The sequence below is a fragment of the Anser brachyrhynchus genome, assembly GCF_964034855.1.
Source record: "Anser brachyrhynchus genome assembly, chromosome: 11".
Taxonomy (NCBI): domain Eukaryota; kingdom Metazoa; phylum Chordata; class Aves; order Anseriformes; family Anatidae; genus Anser; species Anser brachyrhynchus.
The window spans coordinates 5,471,874-5,498,113 of record NC_137706.1 but is presented as its reverse complement, the minus strand read 5'-3'; the positions used below and the strand labels follow the sequence as shown (position 1 = coordinate 5,498,113).

Sequence of the window (26,240 nt, the reverse complement as noted above, 5' to 3'; positions counted from 1 at the left end):
CAGATTTTTGTCTAAGACTACGTTTGTACATTACAGTTAGTATGAACAGATTTGCCAAACTGCTTTTTTCGGCAAGTCATTGAGCAAGATTTGGAATTTACGACATAGCTTATTAGGTGCACAGTGTTTCTTCAAGTGATGCATTTCCTTGACATTGTGAATGCTAGCTGATAATATGTATACATATAGAGAGTGTGAGTATAAGACACGTTCTGCAATTAAGGTAATACCCATATTTGTTGCAACTGCCGATGTAAATGTTTCGGTTCACGGGTTACCTATTTTTAAGCAGTGTGACCTACCCTGCCTTCTATGACACTTCACTTTCCTTCCCTAGGAACGTTTAAGTCCAGTGAAAGAAAACCATATGAGCATCACCACCTAAAATGTCACTCTTAGTCTTTTATGGATAACAAATCCTCAGCGTACCAAATTCTTCCTTGGCATTTTCCCCCCAGAAAACCTGACTTGACAAGTTCACGGATTTTCTCCTCGCCATTTGCCCCGGCGGCGACACGCGTCCCAGTGCCTCAGCCAGGCTCCCAGTGCCCGGGCATCGCGGTGCCATATGCCTGTCGCTGCCCTACTCACCCACATTACACAATTACACTTTAATACATTTTTCATGGCATATTGTTGATTCAACCAGAAAAATCAGTTCAGCGCGCCCGCCGGCAAGCCAAAAAGCCACCGACGAGGAAGGCGAGGCAGGATTTCGGTGCGACCTAGGGCTGCCCACAGCGCGGCCCGCCGGCAGCCCCGCACCGCTCCTCGCCCCCCGGGCGCCCCTCGGCGGGGTGCCCCTGCCCGGCGGCGGCGCCTCACCGGCAACCGGGACCGAAACCGGGGCCGGCCCGGCCGCCGGGACCCCGCCGGGGCAGCGGGGAGCGCGGCAGCGAGCGGGCGGCTCCGGGCGTGAGGCGCGGACAGCTCCTCGGGCGGCACCGGCGCCGCGCTCTGAGGCGACGGCCTCGCAGCTCGGCGCCGCGGGGATGCCGCCGGCGGCCCCGGGCCCGCAGCGGGTCCCGGCACGGAGCTCCCGGCCCCGGCCCCGGTCCTAGGGGGCAGCCCCCGCCCGCCCGCCCTGACACGGCCCGGCCCGGCCCGGCCCGCAGTGCCGCCGGCCCGCTTTGTGCCTACTCACCACAGCTTCCTCTTTAAGGGCATCAGACTGCCCCTGTTGGAGGCGGTCACCCCTATGGCCATCTGCAAGACAGTCAGGTATTTCTGATACTTCATTTTGCCGTCGCCCCCCCTGTCCCTGCCTCGTCCCCGCCGCCGCCACCGACAGAGTCTCTCCAGCCGCTGCATGCAATCATCAAATTTTTATTTCCAGGCATCTGCCGTCCCTGCGTCGCGCTCCTTCCCCTCCTCCTCCTCCTCTCCTCCTCCTGCCGCGCTCCCTCTCTCTCTGCCCCCCCAGCTCACGCTTTCCTCCTCCTCCTCCTCCTCCTCCTGCCGCACTCCCTCTATCTCTGCCCCCAGCTGACGCTCTCCGCCTCCCGCCGCGCTCCCGCCATCCGTGCCCGGGCTGACGCTCTCCTCCGCCTCCCGCCGCGCTCTGCCCTCCCCCCGGGCCCACGCTCCTCTCCTCCTCCTCCTCCTGCCGCTGTCGCACTCCCTTTCTCGCAGCCCCCCGCCTGCCGCCGCCCCGTGCCTCTCCCGCCGCGGGGCTCCCGCCCGCCCCGCGCTTCGCCCCCTCACCTGCGCCGTCCCCCCGCTAGGCCCGACGACCCCCCGCAGGGAGGTCGCAGCCGCTCCTCCCCTGCCCCGCAAGGCGAGCGGCCCTTAACCGCCATCTCTGCCCGCTGCCGGGCACCGAGCCGCCGCCGCCCGGCCCGGTTACCTGGGCTCTCCCTCCCCGGCCCATGCGGCGCCGCTGCCGCTCTGCCCTCCGCCATCAGCGGGTCGCCATGCCGCAGCCCGCCGCCTGCCCGGCCTCGCCTCGCCTCCCGGCAGCGCCCCGAGGTAGCCCCGCGTTATTTGCGCCCTCGCCTCCCGGCCGACATTGTAGCTTGAGGTTGGCGGTCACCGAGCGGCGGGAGGGAGACGCCTCACTGCCCGCCGGGGCGGCCCTGCGGAGGCGGCGAGGGGAAAGGCGAGCGGCAGGGGCGGTGAGGTCAGGTGAGGGGAAGGTGAGGATGGAGGTGAGGGAAGGGTGAGGGTGACGTGAGGCTGAAGGTGAGGGTGAGGATGGAGTTGAGGATGGAGGTGAGGTGAGGATGGAGGTGAGGGTGAGGTGAGGATGAAGGTGAGGTGAGGTGATGATGAAGGAGAGCGTGAGGTGAGAATGAAGGTGAGGTGAGGATGGAGGTGAGGTGAAGGTGAAGATGAAGGTGAGGTGAGGATGAAGGTGAGGTGAGGATGAAGGTGAGGTGGGAATGGAGGTGAAGTGAGGATGAAGGTGAGGTGAGGGTGAAGGTGAAGATGAAGGTGAGGTGAGGATGGAGGTGAGGTGAGGGTGAAGGTGAAGATGAAGGGGGGGTGAGGGTGTAGGTGAGGTGAGGGTGAAGATGAGGATGGAGGCGAGGGTGAGGTGAGGCACGGCATGGAGGTGGCTGGCTGCTCTGGGCTGGCAGGACAGTGCAGCAGCGGGAGCAGCACCTCCAACCAAGCCTCCTTCAGGAAAAGGCGCGGGGTGAGGTGGCTGGAGTGCAGCTCCCCACTGCAGCAAGACCCCTAAGTGATGGGGTTGTGAAGTCACCTATAAAAAGCCTACTGAGCCCACAGGAAAGAGAGGACAAACCTCCCCTCCTGACATTTTTTTCACACACAAGGAAAACTGAAGTGTGTTTGAAAACCAGATAGGAATCAAATGTTTTTTACAGGGCTACCCACCTTCTGGGTACTTCAGCAAAAATCACTGAAAGCATAACTGTGTAATGGCCTTATGTGTGACAATTATTACAACTTTAATCTGTTCTTTGCCCTACTACTCCAGTTCTGCATTAAGAGCTATAGAAGATCCCACTTTTGACAAGCGCTTTTGGAATTCATTCAAAATATGATCAGAGAGACCCATTCAGTGCAGACATCCCTGAAGTGAAGGGCAGAAGGCTGACCTGTTGATCAACAGCAGTTGAAAATATTTTGGCTAGAAATAGCTGGTGACTGTGCGTTGGCAGGAAGCTTCAAGGTATCCTTAATTCACATTTGAAACGCTGTCAATCTAAAGTAATATGGAAAACCCACTAAAACAGGTCAAACTTTTTCTAAGCTGTTATGTAGGTGTTCTGATATTTATGTGAAGAAATAGTATATTTTGGCTGTTCCTGCACTGCTTAAGTATGTAGATGTAGATATTCTGCAAATTGCAGATACGAGCAAATCCATGCTGAAGCGACAACTTTCATTAAGAGGCTGTAATATAATATGTAATAAATATGAATTGTAATATTTACCCAGAGTAGATGTCCCAGGCAGGCACCATCAGCTAGGAAAAATACTGTGAACATTGTCACCTTGATTATTTTTTAATGTAATATATATCTTAAGACTACAGCAGGCAAGAGTACAGAGAAGGTAAATATATTACTTGTAAACACATCAGATTTGAATTAGAAACATATGATAAGAATTGTTTTACTGTAGTTAACGATATGGACAGCTTTGCATTTTCAGCGTAGAAATGAGATGTGTAAAAATGTCCCAAAATTGTATGTTTAATTAAATATTTAATTTATATTTAATTAAAAATTCAAATGCCAGCTCTATGGCCACCCGCACATCAACAACACATGAGATTCTACTCATGGGTTTCTTTGTCTTTTGAGAGATCAAGCACTAAAAACAATGAGGGATGGTTAACTTGAAATGATTAGGAAGGTTAAGAAGTAGGAACTAATTTTTGTCTTTAAACAATGCTAGTACTACACTATCTTCTATAGACAGAACATCAAATCTGTTTGAAAACCCATGGAGATCATTTTTTGCCTTAAAATAAAAAAACTATGAAAACAACACATTGTTTTCTCCTGCTGTGCATCCAGTCATTACTTCACCGAAAAAATGCTTGCTGCCCACACAAGTTATGAGAGAATGAGTGTGGGCTGGATTTTACTCTCACCATCATTAGCAGAATGTTAGCTACATTATAATTGAAATAGTCATTTACACTTGTGCAGTCCTATTGAGAAAATCATTTACACCTTGAAATGCTAGGAAATGCTGACTAAAAGGATGAGACTGTATTGTTTTGAATATCACAATTCAATGTGAAAGTTATACCTCTCAGAAAAATATATATCATTGTCATCTCATATTGAAACTTTTAAGATAAAAATCTACTCTTCATCCATTTGTAGTGGTAGATTTTTTTTAGATAAGAGAATCTAAGGATACAAGGGAAGCAAAGTTTATTTGAAAGGTGATAAAACAGGGAGAAGCAGGTAAGCTTTGAGAGTCCCCAAACATTGTTTTTCCCATTTTTATAGTGGCAGATTTGGGACATACATTTATTTTAAGCGTTTATATACAAAGGTGTTAAGAAATGTGCCAACAATGCTTTGCATAAAGACTTAAAATGGAACCTGGCTGCATATTCAGATCTTTATTCAACATTTTGAAGTCTGGTTAGCGATTTCTATTCTTAATTCAATAGGACTTCCTAATTCTTTTTAAATTAGCAAAATAATTACTGCTATTTCAGATTTAGCTCTATAGTTTTCAATGATTATACTGTTAATCTTGTACTAACAAATTAACTTTTGTACTGTTTATATATCATCAGTAGTTCTTGATGTATGTTGCAGAGAAAAAATGTAATAAAGAAATGTTATCCTCTAGCTTTAATTGCAATTATTTCTATTCTCTCAGACCTGTTCCTTCTTAGTGCTACTCCGTTATATATCTCCTTTAAGAACATCATATTTTAAGCACATATTTTTTATATAGCTGAAAAAGTAAAACAGTCCTGCCTTTCTTGCCTTTCAGATGGAGAGCCTATTTTTAACAGGAGTCAGTCAGCCACTTCCAGATTAGGGTAAGCGTCCAGACATCCCACTGTTACCTCTGAGGCCTGTGTGGACCCATTAGCTGAGTTAAGGCCACAATTTATGCAGCAGATATCCCTGCAACAGAGGCAGTCTGGTCATATTTGCTGTTGTCTTTGCAAACTCATTCTGTCTGATGAGATACACTCTCCTTCACTACAGAAAGATGAAAGCTGCTTACATTTTTTTGAACCTAGCATACATTCAAAACACAATTCAAGTCCAATTTAATTACTTCAGGTTAACATAGATGATTCATAGCATGTTTATTGGTTGCTTTTTTTTTTTTCAGTACAAAATCACGCGGAGACATAATAATTTCTTAATTCTATTTGCTTAGGTAACTTAACTGCAGACTTTACCTTAGAACAAACTCTATAGTACATCTTTTACTTGCAATCGTCAACACCCCTTTTTCATCTGAAGTCGGTCCCTGGTATGACCTTCCAATGCACTTCGTGGCTCTGGAAGAACATACTGCTCTTTCAGTTACAAATTACAATATTAGGATGACTGGTACACTTGAACAGACGTGTGGCTGCCCCACATTCCACTCATAATAGTATGTTTATACTAGCATGATGATATGTATAGCAGATAGATAGACAGGCCCCAAGAAGCTGGAGGTTAATGCCAGTATGTGTTATCGAATGCGTTATCGAATGTGTTATCACCCATGCGTTGGTGTTTATAGGTGGGGAGTGGGCTGTTGTCAACAGTGGGAGACAGACTGGCTGCAACTTAGAGAATGCCACTTAGACAGCTGTGCATTGGCAGCTCCTATCAGCTGCAGAGCACTAAGAATAAGAGAGTGTAATGGTGGTCTACCTAATGCTATCTTCATTCTAAGCTTCGTCCATCATCTTTTTCAATCTTAGTATTGTTAGAATATATATGAGATTTCAGATAGTGCAAAGCAAGATTTTACAGTATTATCTACTTCTGCTGATTTATATGTGATTTAAATAAGCTCATCATTTATCTTCCTTTCCTTTATCATTAGCACATCACACATCCCTGTAGTGCCAGTTGTCACTAGCTGCCATTCTTTCCAAACTCTCACCTGCATCACTCAGTCTTGACTAAACTCACAGGAGGTGGAGAAATTAAGGTCTGACCCAAAAGACTCTCTGGAGACATTACAGAAATGCACTTTTGAATGTTTAGGGTACACTTGATATATATATATACATTTTTAAGATAATGTATTTTTTTCTGCAACAATGTGAGGAGGAAGAAACCATATCTTTAACTGGTATAGCTGTGCTGGCAAAAAAGCAAAAATATTCATTTTTACTGATTTAGCTTATTTTTTTCAGCAAACCTGCATAAGCTACACTGTCTGGCAAAAATAAATAGGTAGATAAATATCTTACAAGAATAAAAAGCATTGTCGTTGGTAATATAATGGCCACATCAGCAACTTTTGAGGGTAGATTAGGTCTTAATAGTAAATTTTAACCTCTCGGGTGCATTCATTTTTTAGTCTGTCAAAACTGTTTTAGAGCTAAAGCAGACATCAAATAAACTTGTTGCTGTTTTATGGCATATTAACTAGAATATTTTATTTGCATTTTAGAATAGTCTTAATCTTTACTCTGCATAAAACAAAGATTTTTCATAACATTACATTGTTCATTCCATGTTTCTCAATACTGTGCTACTGTGTAGATTGAAGAATTGACATTTTGTTTGTTCTTAGAATATACCCATTCCCCTTGCTGATTTCTACTGTAATGACTAATAAAAAAGTCTTGAGATATGCTAGTCGTATTCTATGCTCCTGTTGCATTTCATATGATTAGAGAACTTCTTATTACACAGTTTAATTGGTGAAGTGTCACTGTGAAATTCCAGAGGCTGATACAAGACTCACATTAAAACATGACAGTAGATTACTGATCTCCTGGTTACTAATAGAATTCTTTTTCATCATTACTTTTTTAATAATAGTGTATTCTGTTATTTTTTACAGTTAGTCGATTATAATCATAATATTAATGAAGATTTCTTATAACTAGCAGCGTTAGTGCAGATACCTCAGTAAAGACAGCTTCTGAAACAGACTTTCTTGCCATTTCAATGTCATGTGTCAGCTTCACATGTCCCATTTTTCTTTCCAGGAAAACAAATAAAAGGATCATACTTGTCAAAGGCAAAAGAGTTCCTTAGAATCTACAGGTATGTCAGATATGGTGCTCCAGCAGTTATTTTCTTCCTCCTCAAAAGTAAGAAAACAGTGTTTGTGTGTTTCTATGTTTCCAATTTATGCATTTACAATATGTAATTCTGTGACTTTTTTTTTTTTCTATTATCTACTAGAGCTTTTCTATACCCTTTTTTTGATGTATTTATGATATATAAGGGAAAGCCTTTTTCTGGTCTGTTACTGTTTCTTCCATACTTAACTGCATGTTACATGAAGATCTATAAAGATACATGTAGTATCACAGTAAAAACAGAACAAAAAAATCTTGAATTTTCCTCTCACTTTTTACTGCTCAATTGATCATCTACAATAGGCAAAGTTTTCACATTTCTCTGAAGTGTCTTTATGACAGGCTAGCTTGACTGATGACAGAAAAATATGTGTCTACATGGATATGGTAATAAACTGACACAGTCATTTTGAATTAACTTACATTTTCTGAAAGAGTTTTTCCTGGTCATTCATTTGATCTGCCAAAATAAAAATAGGTAAATAATTTTGCTTGGAAGAAAGAATGTTCACTGTGTTTTCTCAGAAGAATATCCTCACAGAAAAAAATAGTTTTATTTAACTGTGGTTTATCAATAATAAAGGACTATCTAGAATAAGCTATTGACATTTTTACAAGAAACTTGCAAACAAGCAGATATCCCCATTTCACTATAGCCAGGACTATTTAGTAATGGATTCCTGTATGAACAGTGTTAGTGCTGTTCTGCGGGCTCTGATGTGTAGCTTCTTTACACTATTACTATCAAATTTCAGGTTACTGCAAAAATAAGAATACTATTAAAGCCAAGAATTATGGCTAGAACAAAGTGGACCTGTACTGCTACACACTACATTACTTTTACATTTACCCATTTCTTGCAAACTTGTAATTTTAAGTTTTTACTTTTAAAAAAAGAAAAACACCTTAAGTCAAGATTATCCAAATATCACATTATGCCTGACAGACATGACCCTGTCACAGGATAAAATAAGCTTAATGTAGAAAAAGATAAGCATATGCATGAATTCCATTAGTGCTCTCTGATACAGATTATTCATGTAGAAAACTACTGGAGGGAAGAAGTCACCAAGCACACAATTTCAATATGAGATGCAACAGAAAAAGAAGTGTAAGTAACATCACTTCCCATAAAAGATTCTAAGAAATATATTACCAACTGCAACACATCACAACTTCAGTACACAAAGATCTAATTAATTAGTCTTGCTAACTGCATATTGTTAGAACTGAGAGAGTATGTAACTCTGAGGTGAGGTGTGACCAGACCTTGCTATCATTCTGGGAGGTAGTTGCTAATAGGTGTCATTTTTAGATGATATGCCTGATGGGGAAGCCTCAGAGCACACAATGCTTAAAAGAGAAGACAAAATTGTGAAAAGCAGGCAATAATGATGGTTCCCTGGTGTGGAATTCTGAAAAACAAAAATGTAAAATATTGGGAGACTGAGGAAAAGTTGTATTTCTGAACTATTGTGGTAGATGTTATAGAACCTCTGTGAAAAACTTGGGAATGAGGACTGATTTGTAAGACTCTGCCCAGCTATCTATAAATAATACGTCTCTACATTTCCTTTACATCTTTAAATTTGAATCGTGAGTTCTGTGCAAGCTAGCTGTACATATCAGGATAAATAAATCAAAATGAGAGAGAGGAGTACTAAAATTTAAGGAGCTTCTTGTGCCAAAATATATGCATGCCACGTTTTGTAAAGTAATAATAATTTAGACCTTTATTTAGTTTCATTAATATCTTTGATTAAATCCTAATGGAAATGTTTCCACATCCATGAGACTGTAAAGCCTGAAGGCCAGCTGAGTGTTACAGGAATACATTGAAATCATTCAGAATGCTAGTTGAAGGCTGTTTTATAAGTCTAGTTGTATATTTGTGCACTACTACACATATGAAACCCATTTTTCACTTTGTGGAAAGAAGCCACTCTCATTACAATCTGTATGACTTTTACACTATACTATTTTAATCAGATTACCACTACAATGAGAATTAATGTAATAGGATTTACTATAATTAGAGGCAAGTATACAGTAATCTACAATGAAAAGAACACAAAACTGTTAGTGGAGATCAATAGAGGAATATTGTTTATGCTGATAATATAATGGTTTTTAAATCACATTAAGCCTGATTTTAAGCAGATTTTTTTTTGACAAACTTTACTCAAATGATTTCAACCCAGAAGGGTTAGTAATAGTCAAGTATTACTCTTGTCTGAGACAGAGAGAAGTGGAACTAAATAAGAACAGATAAAACCTAAAGGACTGCAAGCTACTCATTTCATTGTCCAGCCTAAATAAAAGACAAAATTAAAAAAAAAAATAAAATTAAAAAGTATGAATGATAAAATAGTGATAAACAAGGCTTTTAAAACATAGATTAATGATTCAGACTTTAAATTACGGTTTAAAACCTGTAAGAATTCAATATTTATCAATGTTAATATATACCAAATGCTCCTGTAATTCCCATGTAAGAAAACCTATATGAAGTTTTGGTAAAGATTGCAGATCTTCCCAAGTGATTATACTGTTGCTATATTCCCGTCTGTTGTAAAATCCTGATAGATCATAAACCTTGAGATACCCATAGTAAGCCTAGCAAGTGGGAATGAAGAATTGAAAAGGTGGTGAAAGATAAACCAACTAACAAAATCTTGATGCTATGGGGAACTTTTTTGAGGATCTGGGACAACACCTGATGAGAGAACCATCTTGACCACAGGCTGAAGGATTGGTTCCTAAGGCTCGTGATAGTTTATACCAGCACAGCGATGCATATAGCAGATAGATGGACAGACCCCGAGAAGGTGGAGATTAATGCCAGTGTGTGATCAAATCTTGGCCCGTGCCTTGGGTTTATAGGCGGGGAGTCGACTGTTGGGAGACAGACTGGCTGCAACTTAGAGCACGCTGCTGAGACAGTTGTGCTTTGGGAGTCCCCATCAGCTGCAGAGTAGCCTAGAACAAGGGAGTGTAATGCTTTCATCAGTAATTAGCTCATACCACAGCCTAGTCTCCCTATGGGAGACATAGGGTTAGATTCAGAATAAAGTAGTGAGTTACAGTTTGTATATTCAAAATTATTGAAAATCAAATAGGACTCTTTTGTAGAGCAAAAGTTATTCATACTGTTACGAATTTGCAAGATTTGATATTTTAGTTACTGCATTTTTAATTTTAAGAACACATCAGAGGTAGCATTAGTAACATTCCAGGGAGGTAAAGCCCTCCCATTAAGTGTATGTTTATAATTATAAATATCAGCTTCAAGAAACCCTTGAGCCAAAGTTTAAAAAAAGCTTCCATTTTTGAGAGTGTAGCTTCAGACAATATATAATATGTGTGGGTGGGTATCCCACATTCTTGTTCATCTTTGAAAATATTGGTCCAAATAAATATATTTTTTTTCAATAAAACGATGTGGTAAAGATTTTAAATACGTCATTTAAATAATTAACAACTGGATTGCATTCTTTCAGGGATGTGGCATTAAGTACATAAAACATTTTTTCTCTATAGTTTCCTTCAAGACCATCTAATACAAAATAAGGAGTGGATCTGTTCATTACAGACACAGGTATCTTTGGATATCGTATATATTTTTTCTACTTCTACTTTGGCTACATAGGGGATTTTAAATCCTCTTATCTTTTTTTACTAACTGGTGTCAAAACTTTTCCAGCCTCCAATAAGTTGTTTATAAATGATGAAAATTCATGTGCAGATCAACAATCTTGCTACAAACTCGATTTTTGTAACAAATAAGCAATTTTCTATCCTCTTCCTCAGAGAAGACACAATCAATTCTATCTTCTCTTCTATGCTGCAGTTATTGCTACTTTTGGCATAGCTGATCTGGCTCCAAACTTGCTGTGAGTAGACCAATTCTTTTTTAATTGCCCCAGTATAAAAAGAAAATTGCCTTTATGGCACTCCTGATGTTAGACTATGAAATTGCATAATGCCTTACATCCTGGAAAAAACGCATTAATGGCACGGAGGAGAGAGGGGAGAATCAAGCAACTTACTATTACTGCCTTAACACAGAGCACAAAGGTGTTCGTTTGTTTGTTGCTGTTCTTTCGTTGGTTTCTGTTCATTTTTTTGTTCTTGTTTGTTTTTAAGCAAAAAAATAAGGTAAAGTAAATAATGCACTACTAAGATTTTGTCTGGAAAGGCGAATAGACTAATAGACTTAAACCATCTTTTGCTGTTATTGCAGTTTATTTGGCATTTTTTCTGATCAGTTCAGCTTCTCTTTTTTTTTTTTTTTAGACATTAAGACATTAGTATAGCTGAAATATTTACAATACTGTTGCACAAGATTCTATTCCTCTAACTTAAAATCAGTCATTGCATTACTACTCTTTAATATCCAAATATTTCTACTTTCTAACGTACTCCAAAAATGAATCAGCAAAATATATTAAATGAAGCTGTACTTTAATACTCTGTCCTTGAACTCTGAACAAAGAACTCTGCTGTTGTTCTTTGCTTGTCTCTTATTACTTAACAATTTTACTTGGAGCATCCAAAGAATAAGCAAGACCCTCTTGGGGTCAGTTGTACTCAGCTGGCACAAAATAACAAGGCCCCACTGAAGTCATCGTTTTATACCATGTAACAGTCTGGCAGAATTGTTTAGTCAATACATTTTGGTGAGTGTTGGAAGCAATGTTTATAGTGAGTGTTTTCCTGGAGCTGACCTGGATAGTATCTGTCCCAAGGTCTATCAAGCTGTGACCTGCACTGCTACAATGCCAACATACACTCTGTAACAGTTACAGTGCAAATACTCTTCTCAATATAACCTACAACCTCATTTTCTCATGATACAATAGCAGGTTTGAGAGCTCACTTGCTGTCTTGCCAACCAAGCAATTTACCCACCATCTGCATGTAAAGAGCATGCAAACAGTTATGAAACTATGGACAGTTCTTACTCAGCACTGTTTTTGGGGAGCTGTTCATTGGCTCTTCAATCTTTGGAGCAACAAGACAGGATGCAACAAATAATGAAAATAAGTTCTTTTTTTTTATTATTATTATTTATTATGTGATTTTTAGATAAATAAACCTTCTTTTAATCCTGTAAAAATTCCTCTATAATACTAAAAGGACAAATTTTGGAGATTAACTAACAGACCCATAATAGAGATCTGTCCTGGCATCCTATATATCTCTGCAAATCTGTTCATTTTATTGCAGTAATGCAAACTTCCTTAGAACCATCTGCACCACTACTGAGTTATGAAAAGCAGAACACAAAAAGAAGACTCAATGGATAATGAACAAGGGCACTCACAAACCCACTGCACTTATCTGTATACCCACTGTCCAAGCAGCTCTAGAGCGTACACACTGTTGTCACTCTCAAGTGAGAGATAAAAGTGCTACAGAAGCTAAGCACATTTTGCTGAAGAAAGTCAGCTGGCTCACATGAGTCTAGTGGGATATTCTTCCTCCAGAATTTTGCCTGGGACTTAGTGACAAAGAAATAGAATGAATAAAGCATCGACCAAACACTAGAAAAAATAAATAGCAGTGAATATTAGAATGGAAATAATTAAATCAAGCTTCATGTCAGCTCATGTAGTCAAAAGTGATGATGTTTCCAGTACTGTAAGTGACCTCGCTGTGGCTGAAAATACCCTTTTGCAGCATTGACAAGTTCAAAGTGTATCAGAGTACACTGACACTTAAAGAAGGTGCATGGATCCCTGAAGAAGACAGAGAATATAGTTTTTAGGAACAAAACCAAAACACCAACACTTGCAAGCAGTCGCTGCAAAACACATCCAGTCTGGTGATCTGTGCACATCACTGTGAGAGCATAGGTAAATCACAAGCTTTGCAACAGTTTGCCAGAAGGGTTCCTGTGAACCTGACGCTGAAGATTAAGGTAGGTTACATTGCATTTGATTCACTATGTGAGGAAAAAAGTTATGTATAAACATCCTGATACTATTCTGTTTGTAAGGAATTTTATTCTTTTGATGAATTTAAAATCAGGATAATACCAATGTAATTTCTTAGTTACTCTTCCTCCTACTTGGTGTAGAAATCTGACAACTCAGGACAAATCTGATGCTCCAGCAGCTTAGCTTCTTTATGGTGAATTATATTACAGATATGACCAAATTCAAGGTCATAGCTAAGAACCCAAGTGAATATGATTAAATTAAATATAATGCATAGAATCTCATTCCCTTTTCTGTCATCTCCAAATTTATATCAGCCTCATTGAAGGAGTATCATGGTGAATAACACCAAATTCAAGACTGATGGATTTCTTGGGGAGTTGGCTCTAAGTTCTATCTGAACCTTCATGAAATTTTAAGATTTAATTTCCATTTTCTTTGCCATAGGTCTTTTACAGTACAAAAAATTTCAGTTGAAAGGCATTGCTTTTCTCTTTACGCATGCATTGTCATACTACTGTACAAATAACATTTATCTGTTAATACATCTAACGTGCACCGAAGACAGACATTTCTGCTCTGGTATAAAACATCGCTTAAAAATGTTTCCACTTCTTTTCCTTCTGATCTACAGTACATACACTTACCACCTTTTGTCTCAGCCTGTGTTTCTCTGAATCTCATTAGCAAGCTTTATTCTAGCAAACAGCTATTTGCCCTTTGAACTCAATTGGCCTTCACTAGATGAAACAAGAATGCAGTATTTTCTGTTATCTTATATTAAGAGACCATGAACTCACGTATTTATTCTTTGCATATTTTCTGGCTGACATGAAATTGAAGATATGGAAATTGCCTATGTAAAATCTCTGTAGATGTCCTCATAACTTCTTCTACAGGCCCAACATTGAAATATCCTGAGACATTTTCAGAGTTTGTTGCTGCTTTTGATGTGCTTTCACTTCAATGCTTCCTCCTTCAATATCATAAGCTAAATCTTTCTTTGCAGTCCATTGGATGCATTCTAAGAACAGCTAAATTCTTCTTTCGTCACCTATGCAGGGTGACAACACTGTCTCCCATTTGTTTAGTAGCAACCCTGAAGTTGTTCATAAATTGTGCTGTGCATTTGATTGCTTAGCTAACTACTAGAAAAGACAAACTCCCCCCTCCCCACATAGTATTCTTTCATCCTATAACTTCATTGCATTTACCAGAGACTGCTAATTACTGTAGTATATATAATTATTTTTTATGCACCCTTGTCAACCCAGATAAAAGAGGAATTCCATCACCTGGCTTGCACATACTTATTTTCCATAATCTTATGAATAAAGAAATGGAAACTGCTCAGGTAATTGAGATCTGCTTATACAGACAAGGTTTACAGGTGGTTTATAAAGATATTTTTCCTCTTTTCATATTTTTTCATAGAAGGAATACACATCTGCTCACTTGTGTTTCAGTAATATTATTGGGAGTTATAAGGAAATTCATATAGAGAAACATCACTGAAGGGATGAACAATCCCAGGAAATCAGACAACTTGGAAATGGAATTTAAATGATCTTTTTGTGCCTGCTGGCTGCATATTATCATTATTTTTCTGTCTGTACTAACAATGATAGCTTGTTTGCTTGTGTAGAGTAGAGGAAGTAAACGGGCAAAAGTCATGCTTAGAGTATGTTTCAAATGCTACAGAGTGAGATAGATGTCTGTCATCTACTTTGCCTTTGTCAGGTAACCATCATGTGTCTGCATGCTGTGTGTAACAACAGATAACTCTAAAAGAGCTGCCTATATTTCTACTTAGCTGAACAGAGTGGGTTATTTGCAGACAGTAGTTATCATTACTTTGGGGAAGGCTGGAGAAAGGCAAGAGAAAGAGGTACCCATTATTGTTTAAGTATCCTTTAGGATTTCTTATGTCTTCCATGGGTTGATTAAAATAATATGTTCCTGATTGTCTTATCCTTTATCCTTTAAATAAGGAGCATGCAGCAATAATTTGCAGTGAGATTTTTTATGTAAGCATCCCCCTTGCATGCGTTTTACGCAGAAGGGGAACATATGGTCCTGAAAGAGCATTAATACTCAGGTACAGCTGGTCTTTGAAGAATTCAAGTGATCCAGATAGGAAGAACAAGCAAATGCCTCCCAAGGGAGACTGGCTGTTCTGACACCATTCTTTATCACAAGTGTTAACACTTATGGGGAGATGTCTATGGAGACCAACGTATAGAATGGGGACTGTATTGGCAAAAGAAAAATAGGCATATAAGAAAATAAGACAAAAATAAAACCGTTAACCTGGGCAGCAATAGAGAACTTAATCCCAGTCTACCAGGCTGGCAGCAAAGAAAAGCAACCAAACTGATTAATTTGCCTATTGTTATTAGTTAATGCAACAACCTAACATTTCTCCATGACAGCAATGTCTCTGTGCCAGGTTTTTATTATCCTGCGGCACTGGCACTATTAAAATTCCTATTACTCAGAGAGTTTACATTGATTTAAAAAGGAGTTCTGTTTGCTGGATATAAAAAGAGCTATCACAAAGAATTTAGTGTCAGACCTTAGCTAAGGATCAACCCTATTTTCTATTTAAAGAATTCATTGGGTTTAAAGACAAATCACTTTTAAAGAAGTAAAGTTCTAAGGCACCAGATTTGCCTGAAGAACTGATCCCAAATAACTATGTTTAATTTTTATTTTTGTCATACAGAAATATCACGTGGCTCCAACCATACCTAGTCGAGCTTCATTACTGCATACTCTAGCATCCCAAACAGAATTGCCGGAAGCAGAGACTAAGCAGGGTCATTAACTGCTCTTGTACAGGGTAGAATTCCCCCAGGTATATGTTCCCAAGAGAGACTAGGTTGCAGAAGACATAGGGAATAAACTTGATGTAGAGAATATGAAATTTGTGACAGAAATATCACAAGAGAAGGATTAGGAAACCTGGAAAATGTTATGCTCTTGAATCGTGTGTTCTGTGCCCACACTCTTTCAAGAGGTGACTTTAAGGACCGGGAAAAAGTCAAGAAAAAGAAAAAATATGCAAGTGAATTGCATAATCCAATCAGGGCCCTAAGAAGAGGAGTCTTTCGAAGTCCCACTGAGATCAGTAGCAAATCCAAAACTTACTGTTAATACAAACAAGAAAGCTAAACCACAGAACCTGAACTCAGGGGCCTGGTCTGGGTAAATAAAGTTTTATCTGGCAGGACTAATCAAGGTAAAAATTCTATTTCAGAAATAACCCACAATCACGTCTATAGTTACAGCATCGATGAAATTGAAGCTGCTAATACAAAATGAACGTACAAAACCAAATAAAACCATCATTTTTCTCTGAATTCTGCAGAAAGAGTGTATGTGGTTAATGTGAAAATCTTGCCGTGGAGCTGCCACATGGATAACATGTCCCTAACTAGAAGGATTAGAACTACTATGACATAAGAAATCCTAAGCTAATTTGGAAGCAGAACAGCTGAAGAAAGGCTGTTCAACAGAAGTTGGAATTAGAGCAAGAGGTTAAATTGCTTCAGATTCTTTCTGTCTGTGCTGATCTTGATGCCAGATGTGAAAGTCTGGGCAAGATAACCATCTTTCCAAACCAACAAATCTTTTGTAGGCCAGGAAGTTTAGGAGGCAAGATCACAGATACTGTATCTCTGAGTATAATTAGAAAATGATCCTTATAAACTTCTCATGTAAGATTACTGCAAGGAAAAAAAAAAAAAAAGGAATATGGAGTGAGGTACCAAATTATTTATTTATTTTTAGACAAAAGATTATGCACAAGTCTGAAGTTTAAATTAGGGTAGTTATTTTAAAGTAATTAAAAGTTGCTTCACAGATTTTTATCAAAATGTGTCCAAGGAGTAAATATAGAAATTTGCTTGACTATGTAATTTTTCAAACCAAAAGCAATAAGCTATGGTAAATCTCAAGTAGGTCCAAGCTCCAGTCTTGTTCTGTAATATCTGCATGAAGATTTTATAATGTTATAGGTTACTAAGCATGCTGATGTATAAAAATATGCAGAAAGGCTGGCTGCTCATAGATCATATGGCACAAAGCAATACTAGCTACATAACAAATTAGTAACAGCTGGATGATTTGAAACTAGAAGGCCTAACGTGACAGTACAGGGCAAATTCCACTCAGTTTATAAAACAAGACTACTTTACCTAGGGCAATAATGCAATTCCTCTAGATTGGATTTTGCAGAACCTGGGGCTGCCTTGTGAAACTCTATGATAACTTAGTCATGACAAAGATGCCACAGGATCAGGGAGCCCAGCAGAGAAATTCTGCTGCCTAGAAAGATTCCAGCTTGAGAAATCTTGATCGCTTCAAGAGTTGCAATGAATAAAGGAATTAAGCTTGAAGTTAGAAAATCAAAATGGAAGTCTATGTTTCTATGCTTCAGTATGTTTTTCTGAATATTTCGATTTTTCTAAGCAATAAACTTGCATTCTATCATCTTTTACCCTTAGAAGGATTTCATTATATGAGGTGCTTTAGATTTTCTGGTTTTAGATTCTCTTTGGCAGAGGTTGTTTTTTCCACAGGAAAGAGTCTTTAGCTTTAATGCCGTATTTCAAAATAAATTTTCTTGCTCTCCTTTGCTCTTTCTCTTTGACAGCCATCATTGCTGAGTAATGCCCAAGGTCATGCTTTTGAAAAGCAGATTCTTCATTGCAACGTTGCTGCAGAACCTATTGCACAGTATATATCCAGAGGACTAGGCACTTGTCCCTTTATAAAATATAGGTTGAATTCTGTAAGGGATGTGTTTGGCACAAGAGTTAGATGCAAATCAGTAAAGAAATATAAAAGGGAAAATCACCAACTCTAGAAATGGTTTATGAATATATGCACATACATTCATATATATATATGCAATTTAGGAGTATCCTGCAAGAAATGTATTAAATACAGGGAAATTTGTTCGACCAGAAAACACATTGTGAGTCCAGGTCATTACTTGCTTGGACAAAACTCCACACTGAGCCAAAATCTTTGTCACAGAGTGTAGGCAGCTTCAACTGAAGTCAAAATACTCGATCCAAGCTATTAAAAATAAGTTTAGTCTGGATAAAAAGTCCTGAAATAATGCCTAGAAAGCAATTATTTCCCTAAGGGGATTCATTACCAAAAGAAAACTTGTTTGAAAAAAAAAACAAAAAACTTTTCACATCTCTTGACAGAACACCAGCCATTTTAGTAAAATACAGTCATCTTCTCCTGCAACAAATTTCCACACTTAAGAAATCTTAGTAGAAAAAGCACTAATATTCAACTCATATTTAATGGAGAAATTGGACAAATATCTCTACCGGGACCCTTCACATAAATCTGGCATCCTTTTGTTGCTAAATCCTGCTTCCACAAAATTAATAAATTCTATTAATTACAAGGAAAGCAGAAGTGGGCCTTTAATAACATAATGATTATTGAGATAATCCTTGTTAAAGAATAAATTTGTTACCACTAAAAGTGACAGTTTAACAAATCCTGACTATGATGGTGACTGTTCTTCACTTGCATGGCAGGTCTTTTCAAGGACCCTAGGATTTTTGTTATTTATAATTTGCTTTCTCCTCCTAGTTTTGTTCCAATATTTTAATTCAACTGGTTTATGGTTGTCCAACAGAAAAAAAAAAAAAAGACTAGTTTGTGTATGACATGTTACCTCTGCAGTGTATGAACGTATTTTGATTTCCACAGCACTGAGTCAGCATTCTGATGAGTTAGCATTTATATTCCCGACAGCTGTTTATTCCTCTCAATGTAATTTCAGAGGTAAATGTCCAGAAGGGATTTGTTGTCCCAGATCTATCAGAAAACATATTTAAGATATTCTGTGGTATTTAAACCATAAAAAAAACCCACACTATTATTCAGTAACATTAGGACTAAAAGTGTTTAATTTTGAACATTAAATAACTAATCTAATTCTTCCTGCATTTTTTTAATGTAATGTAGTGTTAAAGTCAAAGTATTTTTCATTTTATTTTCTATGCAAAATCACATTGATGGTTTCCAGGAACACAGTAAATTTAAGAAATATTTAGACACTTCCAATACATATATTTTATAAATCCTTTTATTTGGAGTTGAGTAAGTAGCCTTGAGAATAAAGGAAGAGATAGTAACTAGTGCACATAAAGGACCAAACCTTTCCTGGAATAGCTTATCAGTTGTATCTTACTAAAGCCACGAGACTAGTTGGCACAGTTGGAACATAAATCTTAACAGAAGTCAGAACCAGTATACAGGGATTCACTGCATTCTAAAATTCGACAGGTGATCCAGAAGGGATATTTTGTCAAATATGATGTAGGCTATGCTCATTCATATGCTGTAATTTTTTATCTACTTTTTTTGGTTTTGTTTTTAATCTTCTGTTAAAGCCATGCAGACGGTGCAGAGCAGACTAGATGGTGCGCTAGAGAGGTGTGGCCACAGCTGCCTCATCTTTGGATTTTAGTTAGGGTAGTGCCATAAATGGCTGTAGTAAATCTCTCCAGGAGTCTCATTTGTTAGACTTTGCAATTGGCAGGGCAACTAAAGCTACTGTTAGTGAGATTAGAGATGTGTATATTATCCATACAAAAAATAATAATAATAATAATTAAAATTATAATTTTATATAATTATAATGCTGATTTTCATCATGGATGGTGGCAATGATTTCAACAAATGTCTTCTGATTTTTATAAAAGAATTTAAAATATGGTTAGTCGCTCAGTTCTCTGTTCTTTCAAACTCCCTTTTTTGTCTCAGAAGGAAAGTAAAAGGGGATTCCTGGTATGACTATTATAAACGTTCAATTTATATTCTCTGTTACTTACCTTTTGTGTTTTCATACTCTCCAGTCTAAATCAAGCAGTCAAAACAATGAATAACAGCATCATGGTTGCTACTCTAGTAAAGTGCAAGACATTTTAAATGCAAGTGGTACATTTGATGCTAACCTCTTTAATAGAGCACCAAAATTTAAATTTTATTGTCCTAGGACTGTTCTCCCAAAGCCTTACTCATGCCAATAAATGATGAAATTACTGAGGATTACTGATGCAAATAAGGGTGTGAAGGATGAAGCTTTAGCCTGCAAGCCTTAGTTTCTTGTATGGGAGACTGCCTAAGAATACCAGGTGCTTTAGTTTTGGTGTAAAGAAGACAGAGCCCGGCCCTTTACAGTGGTGCTGGATGACAGTGACAGGACAAGAGGCAACGGGCATAAAGTGAAACACTGGAGGTGCCATCTGAACATCAGGAAACACTTTTCTACTGTGAGGGTGACCAAGCCCTGGCACAGGTTGCCCAGAGAGGCCATGGAGTCTCCTCCTTGGCTGTATTCAAAAGCCACCTGGGCAGGGTCCTGGGCAAGGTGCGCTGGGTGCCCTGCTTAGGCAGGGTTGGGCGGGAGGGCCTCCTGAGCTCCCTTCCAGCCTCAACCAGTCTGTGATACTGTGGGAGATTCCTCTCTAATCCTGTTAATAAAAATCAAAATCATGATATGAGGTTCATGCTAATACAGTGATCACATGTTTGGGTGGCTGGCTGGCTGGGTGAATGGAGGGAGGGAGGGAGGAAGGGAGGGAGGGAATGATGGCGGGAGGGATGGACAGACAAGCAACTGTAAAGCCCAATTCTATAGTCTGTATTTGGGCCCCTGTAACAATGAAAAGTGCACCCGGCAAGCCTACTTAATGCAAACAAAACGAACAAACAAAGAAACAAAACTAAAAACAAAACCAAAAAAGAAAAACCACAGTTGTCTGTATAGTAAAGAGATGGCTTAATATGCATATAGTAGACCCATCATAGTTTCCACAATATGGCATTTAGCTGGATTAATGCTGTGCTCTGAGTTCCTCTGATGGAAAGAACAACCTTTTAGGAATTCCTAGCCAAGAGCAGCTGAAAGTCAGAGTAATCTGAGGCTGCACTAATTAACTGTAGAAGCCTGAAATTGAGGAAATTCAAACATCAGAAAAAAAATATTTCGAGGCTAAAAGCTACCTTTGTCCTTTTTCTGGTTTTGTTACAAGCAAAACTCAGAGAGTATAGATAACTAGGTTTTAGGTATTTTGAGACGCAGGATATTGTCTCAGAAAGCATGCATAATGCATTACTATGGTAATGGTTACCATAGTTGGTATCTTTTATGGAAAACTTGTAAAAATTCTGTGTAAGTGTATTTAGCTTACATAAGCAATTGCCACTATAGTTAAAACTGCCTTTTAGTTATCTATAATATATTAGAACTTGTCTTATTTTACATTTTATGTAGCAGTTAGCAGTTTGCAGAAGTGACAACTTATATAGGTTGTATAAGTTAGACAATTGTTACATAAGTTATATAAGTTATATAAAATGTATACATCATATGAGATGTATACATCTCTATGTATATATATACATACAGATTATTACTCTGAGCTGAGCAGGCTATTAAAGAAAGTTTTGTCTTTATTATGACATACTGTATGTGTAATACAATTAAATACAGTATCTGATAACTGCTAATGTGCCAACAATTGAGAGAAATTCAAATAGCAGACAGTAAACTATTTTTTAAGGTATTTTAAAATGGAAATCTTCAAAATGACTTGGGAAGACACTTGTTTTGACATCTTTATTTGCTTTTCTCTTCTCATCCTTCATTTCACTTTCACTCTTCTTTCTACTGCTGACTATAGCCATGGCTAAAATGTTTCAGGTTCCAAGCATAGATTAGCATCTTCCTGTCAAATAAGCCAATGCTACCAGGTGAGTTGACCTTGACCTGACTGCTGTGATGCCAAAAGCCACAAGCTAACTGGCAACTGTTGTTAGGTATATCATAGCTAATTTTTATTGTAGATGCATGTTATAAAATACCAGGTGGTAAGGAAGAACAGCAGTGCAGTCCTCTAGTTCATAAGAATCTAATGCTCTTTTACCTCAATAAACATTTCAGATCAGACATTGTGCGAATAAAATCTTTTCCATATGCTTATTACCTGCTGCATTAGCTACCAGTTTAAAAGAACGTTTGCACTTAAGATGCATGCAATATTTGGGATGGCACCCTCACAGTAGTTATACTAGCAATGACTTGGTCATGCCAAGTAGAAGATATTTGGAAATCAGTGAAGGTTTTGTTTCAGTAATTGCTGGCAAGAAATGTCTGTTCCTACTTTTCTTGATCCTTGATTACATTGGCTCACTGCATGTTCTCTTGAAGAATAGCCTCTATGAGGAGGCTCATAATCCATGGGAGTTTTCTCATAGAGGTTCTTTTCACATAAATTTCATCAGGACAGCAGGATTTGTTTTCTATTCCTAAACCACTTCCTGATCATTCAGATGTGAAGAAAATCATGACCATTCATGAAGGAGCTCTATATTTCCATACAAAGCATATCCTTAGAAGCTCTTTTGAGGAATAACTAATTCTCTCAGTAATCCCGTGAAGCAGAAAAACATGAGATGGAGAAAATAAGATCACTAGGCTCCATTTCTCCCTTTCTCCTTTTCTAGTTGCTATTTTACAGAAACATGTGAGGAAGGTGGTTTGCGCCTATCCACCCAGCTTCATTCCCCAGGCATAACATAGGAGTTTGGGAGAGGAAAGGAAGGAGAGTAGTATCATTTAAGCCTGAAAGTCTACTTTGAGAATAAAGGGAGTGAATTTGCCCATACGGAATTGGTCGGTACAGAATATGGGGTACAATCAGTCCTGCTTTTAAAAGCAGTGCATGGCATTGAGTGCTCTAAGTGCTGACCGGAATTCTGCTTTACATTTCTACACAACTGTTGCTACATCAATAGTGGAAAGATGCTTACAGGTGATAAATTCCAATTATGTTTGAAGACTCTCTTTTCTGGATTCCAGTGATGAAATTTCTGTTTATACTTCAAGGCATCTCATTAGAAGTGGTTATATTTTAGATTCCCTGCACATTTGTTTAAATATTAAGAAGTTAATGAGTCACAGCAAGATGTCAGTTCTGCCTGATACAGAACAAACTTGTATTTACTAGGATTTAAAAGTATGTTTTTGTAAAGTGCTAGCTGGTACATTCTAGTACACATTCATCTACACTGGCCTTCATTTCTGTCTTTAGATGCAGCCTCTGGTTACTCTGAACTGCCTGTTCAGTGGTGGTTCATTTCATTCACCTTATAAATTACTTACTAATAAAATATGAATGAGCAATGGAGCATCTAAGGACCCTCCAGTTTGGAGGATCTCCTTGTCAATGTCCTACGGCCATTGCCAGCCTGGCTTTGCTTTTCACCATGAGAAGAAGAGGAAGCCTGACAAGGAGGATCAAGCAGTGAAGCCATATTCTGTTTTTTTACCCTGCCATGCCACTGGGCAAAGCACAACTGGGCAGGACCTAACAGCTCCTTGGACACCCAGAAGCTAAGGGTGCTGCCCTGGTCAGTGTACCCTACTTGAGCACATTTTCTTATACTTGCATCTTTGATCATTAATTCTCACCCTCTCCTTTTTGCCTTTTTTATCTCCTTCCATAAGCTGTTTCTTTTCTGAAAGAAAAAAAGAGTTCCAGCCTGCTCAATTATTTTTCATAAGGAAGCCATTCACTCCCATGTCTTACCATGTCTGATCATTATTGTTGCACCTCTCTGAACTTTTTCCAGATCTAATACAACCTTTTCAAGATGCAAGGACCAGAACAGCACAAAGTATTCCAGGTGAGAGCAAACTGCAGTGTTATACATTGGCATAATTACATTTTCTGTTTTGTTCTTTTTTCCTTTCCTAACAATTCCAAATATTGGCATTTTTGAACTGCTGCCATGCACTGAGTTGGTGTTTTTATGGAACTATCTGTCATAATCCCAAACTTTCCTTTCTGAGTGGTAACATTCAGCTCAGAGCTCATCACTTTATTCATAAAGCCAAGAACACTTTTGCCCACGTACATCATTTCACATTTATCTACGCTAAATTTCCTCTGCCATTTTGTTATCCAGTCACTTAGTCTTACAAGGCCCATCTACAGTTCCGGGCACTCAGCCCTCATACTACACTGATTAAATTTGTATCCTCAGCAAACTTTCCACCTCACTGCTAACACCTTTTTACAAATAGTTTTTGAGTTTGTTAAGCAGAATCAATCCCTCGCAGAATTCCACTTAGGACTTTTCTCTGTAATGCCACTATGCTTACATGGCTGAAGATCGGGGAGGGGGCGTGGTTATGGTGCTGGGGAGCACGGTATTCAGCACTGGTCTATATATAGGGTGTTACAGAGATGTGTGGCCACAAATCTCAGACTTGATGTATAGGAACCAGTCCTATGGCCTTTGCCTGTCATGTGATTTGAGACCCATCTTACGAAGACCCCTTCCTGTGATCAGTTACATGTGGTTTCACCAGCTAGGAAGAAGAAACTTAAGGAATCTACCTTCTAGGAAGAAGTAGGAGACTAAATGTCTTTGCCGAAGGAATGCATCAGGCCATAGAAGTATTTTAGAGTAAAGGAATTCTAACAGCACGCAGCTACATGATGAGATGAGACACAATACAGCAGTTTAGTGTGTGAACTATGTAAATCAGGGGTAGAAAGTCTTTGGAGATTTGGTGTGATATATGCATGCAAAAAGGGAACCACATATAATCTGTTTGAAGTGAGTGAGTATACCAGCAGCAGTTAGTGAAACAGATAAAACCTGAACGTTTAAATGGTTACTGGTTTTGATTTGGTTTGTACTTCATGGGCTTGATTTAACACTACCCTTTACTTACTGTTGTCATTTGAATATGGCAAAGAGGCTATGTTTCCTAGTCAGCGACAAATCATATCCAAATTCATGAAGTGTGAAAATTATCACATCTCCAAATGTATTCTTTATTTGGCACTGAGTTGTGTTTGGAAGCCCCTTGTCCCTGTCTGAGGAACACAGACTCCAAAAGAGTGTTTTGTTGACCACATGCAGTGAACTAAAGGCAGTATTTGTCTCTTTGTCTCAAAGCCTTTGAAAATCATAGTTACATTTGCATTGGTTGGTCAGGAACATAAAAAAGAAACTCATTAAGTGATATTAGGAGATTGAAATCATTAAAATCTCTTATATGTATCCTTTTTTTTTTTTTTTAATGTGACATGCTTAGGAAGATTAGACAAACAAATCATCACGTTATCATGTTATAATAATGTTACAGTTCTACATCACCATTCACAGCAATGATTTCCAGGAGGTAGCAAAGGTGCTTTTAACAACTGTTATGTAGTGCAACCTAGTGGCCAAATTGAACAGGACTTTATCAGAGACTGGTACCTTAATTTTTCAGTATTAACTGCCAAATGCTGCATAGTTACTTGATTTTACTATTATTGTGGTGCAGAAAACAGCCTTCTACTCTTAACAGATAAATAACTTAACCTGATAACCTTGCAACACTAAATATTACAAGGCTACTTATTGCCCTCGCTTGTGCACCAAGCTTACCTAGCTTCTACTCAGACACAGTTTTGGAATCCCATGATTTTGATTGGCAAGGACAGGAGATACTAGGAAAAATGTCTTGCAGTTTTAAATCCAACATTGCTGTTACTGTAACACCTTCTCAGTCATTCCCTCTTACTGTGAATTTATTTTTTGTAACTAAAATTATTATTTATTTTTAGAAAACAAAAAGTTGTACTTATTTATTACACCCATAAACTTAAGATACATCCACTATGTATTTTGTGCCTAACATATGTGATATAAACTAATCTTTATATGATGACATTTTAAAAATGTAAATAGAAACTTACATTTATAGGCCAGATTGCCATTTTACAGAAAAATACATGTAATTCTTTCATGACTGCTAAACTAAAGTGCCTTGACAGATATTTGGGTCTTCTGCTTCACCAGCGCTGAGATTTAGGCATAAATTTATTTTTTTTGGATTGTGCTCCTGGTGCTCTTACCAAGTTTCTTAAGGAAAACATAACACGCCAAAATGCCATAGACATTGTGATTCTCAAACTAATAATGATGTTCAGCAATGTCAGAAGCCAACATATAGCTATCCAAATAAATGGTAAAATTGTCCTATC

General features: G+C 38.7%; 1 protein-coding gene and 1 long non-coding RNA gene across 9 annotated transcripts in view; one reads left to right on the top strand and one right to left on the bottom strand.

Moving 5' to 3' along the window:
* Positions 1 to 1,885, bottom strand: part of TJP1 (tight junction protein 1) — a 168,063-nt gene extending 166,178 nt beyond the window's left edge. For 6 of the 7 annotated variants that reach the window (XM_080607983.1, XM_080607988.1, XM_080607989.1 and 3 more), the window contains exons 1-2: positions 1,847 to 1,885; positions 1,145 to 1,305 (exon numbers count right to left, since the gene is read on the bottom strand). In XM_080607983.1, coding sequence (XP_080464109.1) covers positions 1,145 to 1,305; positions 1,847 to 1,870 — 185 coding nt within the window. In that variant the 5' untranslated portion in view covers positions 1,871 to 1,885. The remainder of the gene's footprint in view (positions 1 to 1,144; positions 1,306 to 1,846) is intronic. The other variant, XM_080607990.1, reaches the window with a different exon arrangement.
* On the top strand, positions 1,098 to 19,047 carry LOC308201186. Of its 2 annotated transcripts, XR_013956108.1 has the most exons (6): positions 1,098 to 1,221; positions 2,942 to 3,136; positions 4,933 to 4,981; positions 7,115 to 7,172; positions 10,751 to 10,808; positions 12,440 to 19,047. It is a non-coding gene; the product is annotated as an uncharacterized lncRNA (long non-coding RNA). The 2 variants fall into 2 exon arrangements; XR_013956109.1 differs by lacking the exons at positions 10,751 to 10,808; positions 12,440 to 19,047 and having other exon boundaries at positions 7,115 to 8,231.
* Positions 19,048 to 26,240: the final 7,193 nt, after the last annotated feature.